The sequence below is a fragment of the Rana temporaria genome, chromosome 3 (assembly GCF_905171775.1).
Source record: "Rana temporaria chromosome 3, aRanTem1.1, whole genome shotgun sequence".
NCBI lineage: Eukaryota > Metazoa > Chordata > Amphibia > Anura > Ranidae > Rana > Rana temporaria.
The window spans coordinates 104,368,674-104,383,767 of record NC_053491.1 but is presented as its reverse complement, the minus strand read 5'-3'; the positions used below and the strand labels follow the sequence as shown (position 1 = coordinate 104,383,767).

Genomic DNA, 15,094 nt, shown 5'->3' with positions numbered 1-15,094 from the left:
GCCAGTGGACAATCGACAACTTGTGGCAGGTGGGGTGGCCAGGTGACATGGCAGATGACGTGGCAAGTGGACAATACACAACTTGAGGCAGGCGACGTGGCAAGTGGACAATCCACAACTTGTTGTAGGTGACGTGGCCAGGTGATGTGGCCAGGTGACGTGGCCAGGTGACGTGGCCAGTGGACAATCCACAACTTGTGGCAGGTGACGTGGCCAGTTGACGTGGCAGGTGGCGTGGCTAGGTGACGTAGCCAGTGGACAATCCACAACTTGTGGCAGGTGATGTGGCCAGGTGATTTGGCAAGTGCATAATCCACTTGTGGCAGGTGACGTGGCAAGTGGACAATCCACAACTTGTGGCAGGTGTCGTGGTCAGGTGACGTGGCAAGTGGACAATCCACAACTTGTGGCAGGTGACGTGGCCAGTTGATGTGGCAGGTGACGTGGCCAGTGGACAATCCACAACTTGTGGCAGGTGACGTGGCCAGGTGACGTGGCAGATGACGTGGCAAGTGGACAATCCACAACTTGTGGCAGGTGACGTGGCCAGTTGATGTGGCAGGTGATGTGGCCAGTGGACAATCCACAACTTGTGGCAGGTGACGTGGCCAGGTGACGTGGCCAGGTGATGTGGCAGGTGACATGGCAAGTGGACAATCCACAACTTGTGGCAGGTGACGTGGCCAGGTGACATGGCAGGTGATGTGGCCAGTGGACAATCCACAACTTGTGGCAGGTGACGTGGCCAGTTGACGTGGCAGGTGACGTGGCCAGTGGACAATCCACAACTTGTGGCCAGGTGATGTGGCAGGTGACGTGGCTAGGTGACATGGCAAGTGGACAATCCACAACTTGTGGCAGGTGACGTGGCCAGGTGACATGGCAGGTGATGTGGCCAGTGGACAATCCACAACTTGTGGCAGGTGACGTGGCCAGTTGACGTGGCAGGTGACGTGGCCAGTGGACAATCCACAACTTGTGGCCAGGTGATGTGGCAGGTGACGTGGCCAGGTGACGTGGCCAGTGGACAATCCACAACTTGTGGCAGGTGGGGTGGCCAGGTGACATGGCAGATGACGTGGCAAGTGGACAATACACAACTTGAGGCAGGTGACGTGGCCAGGTGATGTGGCAGATGACGTGGCAAGTGGACAATTCACAACTTGGCAGGTGACGTGGCCAGTTGATGTGGCAGGTGACGTGGCCAGTGGACAATCCACAACTTGTGGCAGGTGACGTGGCCAGGTGATGTGGCCAGGTGACATGGCAGGTGACGTGGCCAGGTGACGTGGCAAGTGGACAATCCACAACTTGTGGCAGGTGACGTGGCCAGGTGACGTGGCAGGTGACGTGGCAGGTGACGTGGCCAGGTGACATGGCAGGTGACGTGGCCAGGTGACAATCCACAACTTGTGGCAGGTGACGTGGCCAGTTGATGTGGCAGGTGACGTGGCCAGTGGACAATCCACAACTTGTGGCAGGTGACGTGGCCAGGTGACGTGGCCAGGTGACGTGGCAGGTGACATAGCCAGGTGACGTGGCCAGTGGACAATCCACAGCTTGTGGCAGGTGGCGTGGCCAGGTGACGTGGCAAGTGGACAATTTACAACTTGGCAGGTGATGTGGCCAGGTGACATGGCAAGTGGACAATCCACAACTTGTGGCAGGTGACGTGGCCAGGTGACATGGCAGGTGGCGTGGCCAGTGGACAATCCACAACTTGTGCCAGGTGACGTGGCCAGGTGACGTGGCAGGTGACGTGGCCAGGTGACATGGCAGGTGACGTGGCCAGTGGACAATCCACAACTTGTGGCAGGTGACGTGGCCAGTGGACAATCCACAACTTGTGGCAGGTGACGTGGCCAGGTGACGTGGCCAGGTGACGTGGCCAGGTGACGTGGCCAGGTGACGTGGCCAGGTGACGTGGCCAGGTGACATAGCCAGGTGATGTGGCCAGTGGACAATCCACAGCTTGTGGCAGGTGGCGTGGCCAGGTGACGTGGCAAGTGGACAATTCACAACTTGGCAGGTGACGTGGCCAGTTGATGTGGCAGGTGATGTGGCCAGTGGCCAATCCACAACTTGTGGCAGGTGACGTGGCCAGGTGACGTGGCAGGTGACGTGGCCAGGTGACATGGCAAGTGGACAATCCACAACTTGTGGCAGGTGACGTGGCCAGGTGACATGGCAGGTGACGTGGCAGGTGACGTGGCCAGGTGACATGGCAGGTGACGTGGCAGGTGGCGTGGCCAGTGGACAATCCACAACTTATGGCAGGTGACGTGGCCAGGTGACGTGGCAGGTGACATAGCCAGGTGACGTGGCCAGTGGACAATCCACAATTTGTGGCAGGTGGCGTGGCCAGGTGACGTGGCAAGTGGACAATTCACAACTTGGCAGGTGACGTGGCCAGTTGATGTGGCAGGTGACGTGGCCAGTGGACAATCCACAACTTGTGGCAGGTGACGTGGCCAGGTGACGTGGCAGGTGACATAGCCAGGTTACGTGGCCAGTGGACAATCCACAACTTGTGGCAGGTGGCGTGGCCAGGTGATGTGGCAAGTGGACAATTCACAACTTGGCAGGTGACGTGGACAGTTGATGTGGCAGGTGACGTGGCCAGTGGACAATCCACAACTTGTGGCAGGTGATGTGGCCAGTTGACGTGGCAGGTGGCGTGGCCAGTGGACAATCCACAACTTGTGTCAGGTGACGTGGCCAGGTGACGTGGCCAGGTGACGTGGCAGGTGACATGGCCAGTGGACAATCCACAACTTGTGGCAGGTGGCGTGGCCAGGTGATGTGGCAAGTGGACAATTCACAACTTGGCAGGTGACGTGGCCAGTGGACAATCCACAACTTGTGGCAGGTGACATGGCCAGGTGACGTGGCAGGTGATGTGGCCAGGTGACGTGGCAAGTGACACGCTAAATACACGTACACTGCTGCTCTCTCAGCTGCTCTGGTCTCACAAAATAGCTGAAATGGTTAAATAATATTGTTTTTTGAGCTTAGGGAGGGTCTTATGATGTTTCTTAACCAAATGCTTATAAACGCAAACGCGGTAAAACGCCGTGAAATTCGCGGCAAAAACGGGCGTTTTAAACGCCGGTTTTTGCGTTTGAAAACTTGTGTTTAGATGAGTTTGCATTTGCTTCTCGTGTGCATGAGGCCTTAAAGGGCTTTCCATGCTTCTAAGTTTATATAGCAGATATGTGATTACACAGTTCAGACACTTCTTTTTATTGGTCAGTTATATATTAACTTGTATGTTCTACATTGTTGTTGAGACCAATGGTCATTTATTAAGGCGCATGAAAAAAATACAAATGTTTTCTTCAAGTGATTTAAAGCCCCACCCCAGACACCAGACAAAAATAATGTTTTTGCAGTGGGGGCTCCCATGTACTGCAATTGTTAAATAATTTTGAAGTCTTGGGGGATTAAGATGTAATGCCGTATTCCTTGTTCTGGGTGGCTTCCTCCATGCTGTGCAACCGATCCTCTGAAGCCTCTTCTCTATGGCACTCTGAATGGCGGTCGAGCCCACCCACAATCTGGAGAGTCAGAGAGAAGTAGTGAGTCGTTCTAAATGTAAAACGTTTTTTCCTTTTTAATGCATTCCCGTTCCACCCCCCAAAATACTTAAATGTATCGATCCAGCACTCTGCCCGGCTGGATCTGTTCTCTCCCTGGCCAAAAGCACTTCTTCAATACCCAGATTCCTTTTCAATATGCATATATGGAATACAGGTAGGGTTAAATATTTTAAAATACAGTAAAATTAAAAATATAAACCTGTATATTCCCAGATAATCTGGCTCTGCGATTGCACTCTTCCCCTGACCAATGATACAGTGCCTTGAAAAAGCATTCATACCCCTTAAAATGTTCTAACCAAAAACGTAAATGTATTTCATTGGGGTTTTATGTGATGGAGCAACACAAAGTGGCACATCATTGTGAAGTGGAAGGAAAATGATAAATGGATTTCAATTTTTTTTTTTTTTTTTTTTACAAATATCTGAAAAGTGTGACATGCATTTGTATTCAGTCCCCTTTACTTTGATGCCCCTAACTAAAATCTAGTGGAACCAATTGCCTTCAGAAGTCACCTAATAGGTAAATAGAGTCCACCTGTGTGTAATTTGACCCCGGTATAAATATGGCTGTTCTGTGAAGCTCTCAGAGGTTTGTTAGAGAACCTTAGTGGACAAAAGCATCATGAACATACCAGACTGGTCAGGGATGAAGTTCAATCCATTTTAAATGGAAAGAGTTTGGCACAACTGCAAACCTACCAAGACATGGCCACCTAGACTGACAGGCTGGGCAAGGAGAGCATTAATCAGAGGAGCAGCCAAAAGGCTCATGGTAACTCTGGAGGAGCTGCAGAAATCCACAGCTTAGGTGGGAGAATCTGTCCACAGGACAACTATTATGCCCTGTGCACACGATCAGTGTTTCCGTTGAAATAAACTCTGAGGCCCCATACACACTATCAGTTTTCCTGATGGTTTTCTCTTCAGGTTTACCAAAACCATGTAGTACAAGGACCTGCCTGATTGCATTCAAATTGAAACACTTAAGGTTTGACCTCATATTAGATGGTTTTGGTAAACCTGAAGAGAAAACCATCAGGAAAACTGATAGTGTGTATGGGGCTTCACAGGTTTTTCCGATGGAATTCCGTTCAAGCTGTCTTGCATACACACGGACACTCCAAATTCCGACCGTCAAAAACGAGGTGACATACAACACTACAACGAGCCTAGAAAAATGAAGTTCATTGTTTCCGAGCATGCATGTTTTTTTCTCCGTCAGAGCTCCATAAAGACGAACAGAATTTCCGATAGAAATTTTTTTCGTCTGGAAAACATGTTCTCTTTCTAAATTCCGACGGAAAAAGTCAGATGGGGCATACACACGGTCGGAATAAAAAAAAAAATTCCGTCTGACTTTTTCCATTGGAAATTCCGATCGTGTGTGTACAAGGAATTAGTTGTTCACTCCACATATCTGGTCTTTATGGAAGAGTGGAAAGAAGAAAGTCATTGTTGAAACAGCCATAAAAAGTCCCATTTTCAGTTTGTGAGAAGCCAAGGGGAAGAAAGTGCTTTGGTCAGATGAGACCAAAATTGAACTTTTTGGCCTAAAAGCAAAACGTGTAGTGGAAAACTAACACTGCGCATCACCCTGAACACACCTTACCCACCATGAAGCATGGTGGTGGGCAGCATCAGGTAGTGGAGATGCTTTTCTTCAGCAGGGACAGGAAAGCTGGTCAGACTTGATGGGAAGATGGATGGAGCAAAATACAGGGCAAATCTGTTAGGCCTCGTACACACGACAGAGTTTCTCGGCAGAATTCACCGAGAAACTCGGTCAAAACCCGGATTCTGCCGAGAAACTCTGTCGTCTGTACACTTTTGGCTCGATGGAGCCGCCGAGGAGCTCGTCGAGAAAATAGAGAACATGTTCTCTATTTTCTCGTTGTTCTATGGGAGAAGGCGGCCCGCCGAGCTCCTCGGCGGCTTCATCCCAGAACTCGACGTGCTTGGCACGTCGAGTTCCTCGGCCGTGTGTACGGGGCCTGAGTCTGTAAAAGACTTGAGACTGGGGCAGAGGTTCACCTTCCAGCAGGACAACGACCCTAAACATACAGCCAGAGCTACAAGAGAATGGCTTAGATCAAAGCATATTAATGTGTTGGAATGGCCCAGTCAAAGCCCAGACCTAAATCCAATTGGTAATCTGTGGCAAGACTTTTTCTGTTCAGATGCTCTCCATCCAATCTGACAGAGCTTGAGCTATTTTGCAAGAGAGAATGGACAAAAATGTCACTAGAAATGTCTAGATGTGCAAAGCTGGTAGAGACATCTCCAGAAAGACTTGCAGCTGTAATTTCAGCAAAACTTTGCTCTACAAAGTATTCATTCAGGGGGGGGGGGGGGGGGGGCTGAATACCAATGCACGCCACACTTTTCAGATATTTATTTGTAAAAAAAAATTGAAGACCATTTATCATTTTCATTCCCCCTAACAATTATGTGCCACTTTGTGTTGGTCCATCACATAATATCCTAATAAAATACATCTTATGTTTTTGGTTGCAACATGACAAAATGTGGAAATTATCAAGAGGTATGAATACTTTTTCAAGGGACTGTACATTCGTGCACATCTTCACTGCCTGATGCGGCTTCTGTTCACTTCTTTGACACTATGCCTGTGTGGTTCCTTACTGAATGTTACTGCACTATACTTTTTGCATGGAAAAGCACCTCTATGTAAGCCTATGTAGCCATGCACACATAGGCATTTACAGGAATATTATAAATGATATATTCTGGCCAGTAGAATGCATTTACGGTCAAATGTCATACGTACATGCATGCATACTTATTTTAACATTCAAGGCATTTTTTTTCTGCCTAATTTGGGGGAAAAAATATGCTTATTTTCATAAGCTTGTGTGCATGAGGCATAATTGTGATGCTGAGGTTTTACAAACCCTTTTGGGATTGGGATCGGGATAGCTGCCACACATTTCAGACTTAATGTGCTGGTGCAATTTAAAGGAGTTCTCCAAGCTAAAACTTTTAACCCCCGCTGTGCCCGGGCTGTAAAACTATACAAAATCAACTTTCACTTACCTGCCTACGATCCCCCGTTGTTCCGATATCGCCGTCCCGTTCTCCGGTCCCTTCCACTTCCTGCGGGTCGGTGACTCACAGTGCGCTCAGCCTATCAGAGGCCGCAGCAATGTCCCGTCGCGGCCGCTGATAGGCTGAGCGCACTGTGAGTCACCGACCCGCAGGAAGTGGAAGAGACCGGGACCGAAGAACGGGACGGCGATATCGGAACAACGGGGGATCGTAGGCAGGTAAGTGAAAGTTTATTTTGTATAGTTTTACAGCCCGGGCACAGCGGGGGTTAAAAGTTTTAGCTTGGAGAACTCCTTTTAAGAGTTCTTTGATATTATTTTCACTGTTAAGATCTATGAGCGACATGGTATCGGGTGAAGTAGACATGAGCAGGCAGTGTACACATTCTTACCACAAGCTACCAAAAAAAGAAAATGGATATACAAGAATAGATCCCATACATGGGGGGGAAAAAAAAAATAATGTCAATAATTGACTACATTTAGTGCCAGCTTTTATGACTCGGTATTATATCTCTATCATCCTTATCAACAACTGATCACACCTTGTTGTTCCTAAGAATATGTAATACTATGTGACAACTGGGGTTTAACATTCATGTTTTTTATTTCTTTATTTAATAAATATATATATATATATATATATATATATATATATATATATATATATATATATATATATATATATATATATATATATATATATATATATATTTTTTTTTATTATTATTAATGTATGTTGTGCTTGAACTTTTTCTAATGCACATTGGAGATGGCTGAACCATTCACAAGTTCACAGCTTGCTTTTATAGTCATCAGTCTTCTTTTATACAGACCTCTTCAGATTACACAGCATTGATACAATTTAATTTCCCAACATTGTGACTATAAAAAAAAAGCAATAGGAATATCTGAGCTGTGTTGTCTGGAAATGCTGGTGGAAACGCCCTGATTGTCTCAGTGACAGAAGTCGTCTATGTTTTACATTTTACAGGACCCAGTGGCAGAATCTGGTACAGTGGAGAAAATGTCAGAGGACCAGATGGAAACCATGGCTCACTATGAGCAATTGGTGATTCAGCTGAAGGAACTCATCCAGCAAAAGGATGCAGAGATCCAGCAAAAGGACACTGAGCTTCAGCAGAAGGAAACGCAGCTTAAGGTACAAGGGTTTGCCTAACTGATCTATAGATTTAAAAGGAATATATAATTTACTTAAAGCAATATTTTTCAACCTTTTTTAGAATTGTGCACAACCCCGGGGCACACCAATCTGAGAGCTTGTTTACACCAGGTGATGTGTCCAAGCACACTCGCTTTCTTGTGTGTTCTTGCACCTCCTTTTTTTTGTGCTGCTTCTTTCCTGTGAAAGTTGACGGCAGTACCATGCAATTTTTATTTTTATTTTTTTGCATACTAAAGCTAATTTTAAATATCGTCTCACTACAGAAAAAGTTCCTGCCTGTAAATGAAATCCAGACTTATTCGGCAAGGCAATGCAATGAGCTATAATGAGTAGTACCCCATAGCACCCAATCGGTAGTCATTATTTAAGGCAACGATCTGTTGGACATCTAATTGGATTCCATTGGTTTCTGTTCTTTTTCACATTTTACCATCAGTGCTCCTTGCTCAGCACCTGAGAGCAAGACGGAGATGATACATTTTAAAATAATTACCACTTCAGTGTTGGCCTTCCCGGGGGCAATTTTTCGTTTTCAGTGCTGTGATAGTTTGAATGACAATTACTGCACCATTATAAAAAATATATATTCATAAAAACAAATACTTACCAAACAAAAACTTTTTGAAAAGACACCCCAGTTTTTGCAGCAATTGTTTGCATGGTGGTATTGAGGGGGTTGAAACATGGAGCTTGGTAATTGTACACTAGATACATTAAACGTACAGGTAAAACAGAAAGGGATGAGGAAGTGAAGGAGTTAATGTAAAGGATCACATACAGTAGGAGGATAAAGATGAGGGTGTTAATGGAGAAAGGGGTTAATATAAAGGTCACATAGGGGTTTATTTACTAAAATTGGGAGAGTGCAAAAATCTGTCTCACTTCTGCATAGAAACCAATCTGCTTCTAACCTCGACTTTTTTAAATAAGCTTTGTCACTAAAACCTGGAAGCTGATAGAGACTGGATGTAGATCACATGTACAGGAGAGGAGGAAGAGGTGAAAGGGTTACAGGGAAAATAACTTCTATTTTTTGGGGTACGCTATACTCGTGTTTAGGCAAGCACTGGCACATATGCGACTACAGCCATGCACAGCTATGCATTGTTAAAGGATGGCTTTAACGCAGAACCTGGGCTTTCTGGATGGGAGAAGTGCACCGGAATTTAAGATGTATGAGCTCAGGCGTCTATGTGCAAGTGGCTTGGAATGTTTATTTATCTGTTTTTTACTGCATATATAATAAAAATTCAACAGTATCAAATAAAAAAAAAACAATAACACGAATTGTTCAATCTGATTTTATTGAAATAAAAAACTGGTAAAGGCATACATGGATAAAGTACAAGAGTAAAGTTATTATGAATAACATAAGGTAGAAATACGATCATCTCTGAATTACAAAATCAGTCTCAAACATTCGACTACTAGAGAGATTTAGGTGAATGCAGAAAAGCAGGGAGAGATAGAATAGAAAAGGAGGTGCAGGGCAACAATATAGGCATCAAAGATGGCTTCGTTCGATAACGAGGCTTTGTAAAGTACACTGAAACGCTGTAACTTCTGGGAGAAGAGTATGCCAGAGGGATCACATACTGTCATAGATGAACAATGATATCCTGCATATTGTGTAAAAAAAAAGGGCCCCTAAAAATGACTTGGACTAAGAAAGAAATAGAAAGCGGATAAAGGAAAAATAGTGATAGGAAGGAGGGGTTAGGGTACACTCCAACATGGCTATGAGTGGATGATATTCTGGGTCACTTTCAGCCCAAGACACTAATTCTGATGAGTAACAGAACATGGACCATGCAGTCTATGTGAGAGAGAACTGATCCTTCTTTCCAGCTTCCTGAGCCAACAGATGTTCCAGGTCTCTTATAGTGTCACACTTCAATCACCCAGTCCACCAGGGAAGGCGTGGCCATTGATCTCCTGAAGCGGGTATAACTACTCTGGCCATGGCCAGGAAGTGTCACAAAATGTCTTTCTTTACAGAATTGAGGAGTCCAGGGAGTATAGAAAAGTTTACTCTGGGTGAGGGTTAGATAGACGTTTCCATCAGCTTACGGTATAATTCAAAGATTTGTTGCCAAAATCTTTTTACAGTGGGGTAATGCTACCAGATATGGAGAATAGTTCCTTTGGCGGTACGACAATGCCAGCAAGTGTTCGGTGATGATGGATTAAAAGGGCGAATAGACCATCTGGTCACCAGTTTTTTGGGTTTTTCTCAGTCCAAGAGAGAGATATTATGACTACGTTCTGATTAACCAGACTTGCGTATAGGGTGGGAGGTCAGGAGAAAGAGTGTCCACAGTAAAGAATAAAGTTGGGAAACCACATGAGTGGGGTGGTCATCCTGTAAGCACATATCTTTTGAGTCCCATCGGCTTGGCAAGGATGTCCAACACTAAAGGGATAGCACAAATATAGAACATTACTTGTTGTCTCTGAAGCCATTGTGTTGGGTTTTGGGAGAGTGACATGGAAGGAGTATTACTGACTGATCTGCCATTCGCAAGGGCAGGAACCCCGCCGCACGTAAAGCCAGCATAGGCCACAAAGGTTTAGATGGACCAAGTTTGGATGTCAGGTGGTCGCATATTTGAATTGTCTGACAAGTAAGGTCGCTAGGAATAGATGGGCCCTTACACTAAAACAAATTGAACCAAAAAACAGTATAGTCTTGTTTTTGATTTGCAGTACTTTACATTCACCACTATGCTGGCCATTTCATCAAGCATTATAGACAAATCATAGCTGTGAAAATACAATGTACTTTGTTTGCACAAGCTTTTAAACAGCTTTGTTTTCTTCACACTTTGCAGTTTCTCCATCATATCCTTTTGCATTGTTTGCGTATCCTGGAAAGTGTTTTCTGTATTTTACAACCCTGAGCTTACCTTTGTTTAACCACTTAAGCCCCGGACCATATTGCTGGTCAAAGACCAGGCCACTTTTTGCGATTCCGCTTTAACTGACAATTGCGCAGTCGTGTGACGTGGCTCCCAAACAAAATTGGCGTCAGTTTAGGCCGATACGTATTCTTCTACATATTTTTTATAGAAAAAAATCGCAATAAACGTTTATTGATTGGTTTGCGCAAAAGTTATAGCGTTTACAAAATAGGGGATAGTTTTATGGCATTTTTATTATTTTTCTTTTTTTTTTACTAGTAATGGCGGCGATCAGCGATTTTTATCGGTACTGGGACATTATGGCGGACACTTTTGACACATTTTTGGGACCATTGGCATTTTTATAGCGATCAGTGCTATACAAATGCATTGATCACTATAAAAGAGCCACTGGTAGGGAAGGGGGTTAACACTAGGGGGCGAGGAAAGGGTTAAGTATGTTCCCTGGGTGTGTTCTAACTGAAGGGGGGGGTGGACTGACTTGGGGAAATAACTGATCGCTGTTCATACATTGTATGGAACAGACAATCAGGCATTTCTCCCCCTGACAGGATCGCGAGCGCATTCTCGCTCTGTAACGAGCGATCACGGGTGCCCGGCTGTGATCCCGTCCGCCGGGCACGCGCCCCTATTGGCTGCTCGGCGAGATGATGTATAGCTACGTGATCTCGCCCAGCAGAGCCGACCTGCCGCCGTATAACTGCGGTGGCTGTTCGGCAAGCGGTTAACTGCAGACTTTCATCTTTAATTTGAGGGTATTTACATCCAAATCAGGTGAACGGTGTAGGAATTACAATAGTTTGTATATGTGCCTCCCACTTTTTAAGGGACCAATAGTAATGGGACAGATTAACTATCATAAATCAAAGCAAATAAATGGACGAGAACTGGACAGCCGCACTCCAAAATCACTTAAAAAAGTTGTCTTTTTATTTTTCAACTGCAAATTTATTTGCTATCATTAGCATTGCCAGCACCTTGGTGGTTCAACAACCCTTGATTGCTCACCTGGAGCGGTGAGATATCTGTCTGTTTATCATAAATCAAACTTTCACTTTTTAATACTTGGTTGCAAATCCTTTGCAGTCAATTACAGCCTGTAGTCTGGAACGCATAGACATCACTAGATGTTGGGTTTCATCCCTGGTGATGCTCTGCCAGGCTTCTACTGCAACTGTCTTCAGTTCCTGATGGTTCTTGAGGCATTTTCCCTTCAGTTTTGTCTTCAGCAAGTGAAATGCATGCTCAATCTGATTCGATTCAGGTGATTGACTTGGCCATTGCATAACATTCCACTTCTTTCCCTTAAACTCTTTGGTTGCTTTCGCAGTATGCTTCGGGTCATTGTCCATCTGCACTGTGAAGCGCCGTCCAATGAGTTCTGAAGCATTTGGCTGAATATGAGCAGATAATAATATTGCACGAAACACTTCAGAATTCATCCTGCTGCTTTGTCAGCAGTCACATCATCAATAAATGCAAGAGAACCAGTTCCATTGGCAATTGAAACAAAACTACAGATAACTCTTTTTAGGCAGTTGGGTCTTTTGTAGTCAGACAGCAATGGAAAGGTGGTGAGGAGACCTTGTGGTGCCTCCTCACCGTCTGTATTGGCTCCCTAAGTGCCAGACAACCATGCTGTTGCAGCCTGGCACAATTCACTTAAATGGGTCGCACTTGGCGGGTGGTGCCACCCACTGAGTGCAACAGGGGGTATAATTCCTGTTGGAAAGCGTTGTGTACACCCACTATCGACTGCCTCAGCAGCAACCAGAGAAGCGGTTGAGGGGTGGTAAGAATGTGCCTCAACCACAGGATATTACCAACCCTCCAGCCTCGTGTAAACAAGGCCTTAAAGCAAAATTTTTTTTTTTTTTTCCATTTGGGATAAAGACTTTACATAAACGCTTGCCATTTTAAGTAACCCTGTCGGTGGTAAATAATTAGGTGTAACCCTCTACCTGCGACCTCTGCAGGACAATTTGTTCTGTTGGAAAACAGACTTTCTGGCCGGATCACCAGGTGAAAATAAGAAGAAAAAAAAAGCCTTGGGCCCCTTTCACACAGGCTTGTCCATGTACGGACTCCGCTTTGCTCAGCAGGGATCGATCCGCTGATCCCAGTTGAGCATGCAGATGACAGGTCCGTCTCCGCTCACTGTGCAGAGATGACCTATGCGATTCTCCAGACGGATGGAAAATAGGGTTTCCATCCGTCCTGGATTTCACAGACCGGATCAGATCGGACAGCAACGGATTTCAGTTGAAATGTCACCGCTGACATCCACCGCTCCAAAGAGGTGCATGGAGCATCCGACCCAGGTCTGCAAAAAAAAAAACCTGACAGGCGGACCTGATCGGAAAGCCGCGCGAAAGGGGCCTCGTTGACACCTGCCGACGTCCAAATACGATCCTGTCCGCTAAAAACAGATCCGCTGGTGGACTCCAGTGTGTAAGGGGCATTAGGGCATTCTAAGACGTGCTTTGAAATTTTAAATGCCATGTGTAACGGAATGACCCGCGACACCCAGAGACTTTTGAAGGATGGGGGGTACTCCTGTGCCAGCGTCACTAATGACTCTTGGGTCTAGGGTTACCCTGTGCCCCTTTTGGGCATAGGGTGACTGAGAAATATTAATTATAAATTACATGAGATGGGACATTACTGATAATTCATGTATTGCAGGAGATCTGGACATATTACAGGTGATTTCATTCTGACCCCCAACCGGTCAATAAGAGTGTCTCTTTCAATGCTAATACTGTTTTCTGTGAAAAGTCTATTGATGATAGAGGTGTTGTGAGTTGGCAGTCTGAAGGTCAGATGTCTCCTTTCAGGGATAGGGAATTAGCATGTCAATTATGTTTAGTAAAGGAATGTGTATTATGCAGGTGAATCACTTATTGTCGGAGATGGAACGTCTGGGGGATAATTAACTCCTTTGAATGCCATTATCTAAAAGAATGTGATTGAAGCCCCATTGTGTGATGTGTGGGGGGAGAGTCTGTGTTCCTTTGATTACTGTAACATGCTTGTACTGTATATAAGAAAGCCAAGATACCATTAAAAGTCATTCATACATTTTGAAACCAGTAACAGAGCTTGTCTCGTTATTCTGGGAAATGGAATGGATCGTGTCTGCTGGATTGTGGACTGATAAGCTGTCGTGGGGTGATGGAATGGGAATATCGTAAACGGTGGTGACCTTTACACCATGTATGCCCTTTTAATACACTTATTGCATCAAGATTTTATTGACGTGTTTTTGCACACGCTTTTGACGCATTTGCGTGAGTAACTTAGTCTCGGAGTCACCATACACTGTACTAAGATTGCTCAGTTCACAAATTGTAACATCATCCTTAGAATTACCAACTATGTAATGTGATGTGAGCACCTACCTATTCTATCCAACAAGGCAGGCACTTGCAGTACATAGTTATTGGATTCACCGGACATTGATCTGACAGGTTTGTTTTAGCTATGGTTCATTTATTATTATCTTTTTTTGAGTAGACCGTATTTAAATGATGAATGTTTTTATGTTTGCTTCTAATGTGTTTCAGTTGGAAAAGGAAGCTTCTGGTGCAAAAATCACCAAATTAAAACTTCAAGCAAAAGCCAAACTGACCACACTAAACAAACAGATAGAGGAGCTCAAGAAAACTGCAACTAACCAGGTATATTCTTTTCTCAGTTTCACCTGCATGAGTGAGCAGTGTATTTTTTTTACATTCATTAGTTGCTTTGATCTTTATGTGTGAAATGTCTGATTTTAAGAACGGTCTGCATTTCTCCTCCTTTACTTTCCTGTTGCCAAGGCAACATATAATATGAATGGTTGCTTGGAGAGAAATACAGATCATTCTTTTTGGTTCTTAAAGCAGAACTATAATTTCCTCCACTCCAGCGTATACAGTGTCTACTGGTACCCTCACACCTTTGGCCGTGTTTTTTTCTGGATTTCGGGCCCTGGCCATTTTAATTGACCAGGCCGAGGTGGCATCAGTTTCTTTTTGGAAGATGCCATAACTGTCCACTGAGCTGGGCAAGCTCAGCTCACTGTACATTGCCAACAAGCAGGTAAGAATACTTTAATGCAGAAAAGACATAGGGGTTCATTTACTAAAATGGGAGAGTGCAAAATCTGGTGCAGCGGTGCTTGGTAGCCAATCGGCTAGCTTCAGCTTTTTCCGTTAAGCTTTGACCAAAAACCTGGAACCTGATTGGTTTCTATGCAGAGCTTCACTAGATTTTGCCCACTCCAGTTTTAGTAAATCAACCTCATAGTATGTTCTCTTCTACAATAAAAATCCTGCA

General features: G+C 44.9%; 1 protein-coding gene across 4 annotated transcripts in view; it reads left to right on the top strand.

Moving 5' to 3' along the window:
* The window catches only part of LOC120931576 (golgin subfamily B member 1-like), a 64,255-nt gene that overhangs the window by 13,120 nt on the left and 36,041 nt on the right, over window positions 1-15,094 (top strand). For all 4 annotated transcript variants that reach the window (XM_040343158.1, XM_040343156.1, XM_040343154.1 and 1 more), the window contains exons 3-4: window positions 7,662-7,829; window positions 14,341-14,454. In XM_040343158.1, the coding sequence (XP_040199092.1) occupies window positions 7,662-7,829; window positions 14,341-14,454 (282 nt within the window). The remainder of the gene's footprint in view (window positions 1-7,661; window positions 7,830-14,340; window positions 14,455-15,094) is intronic.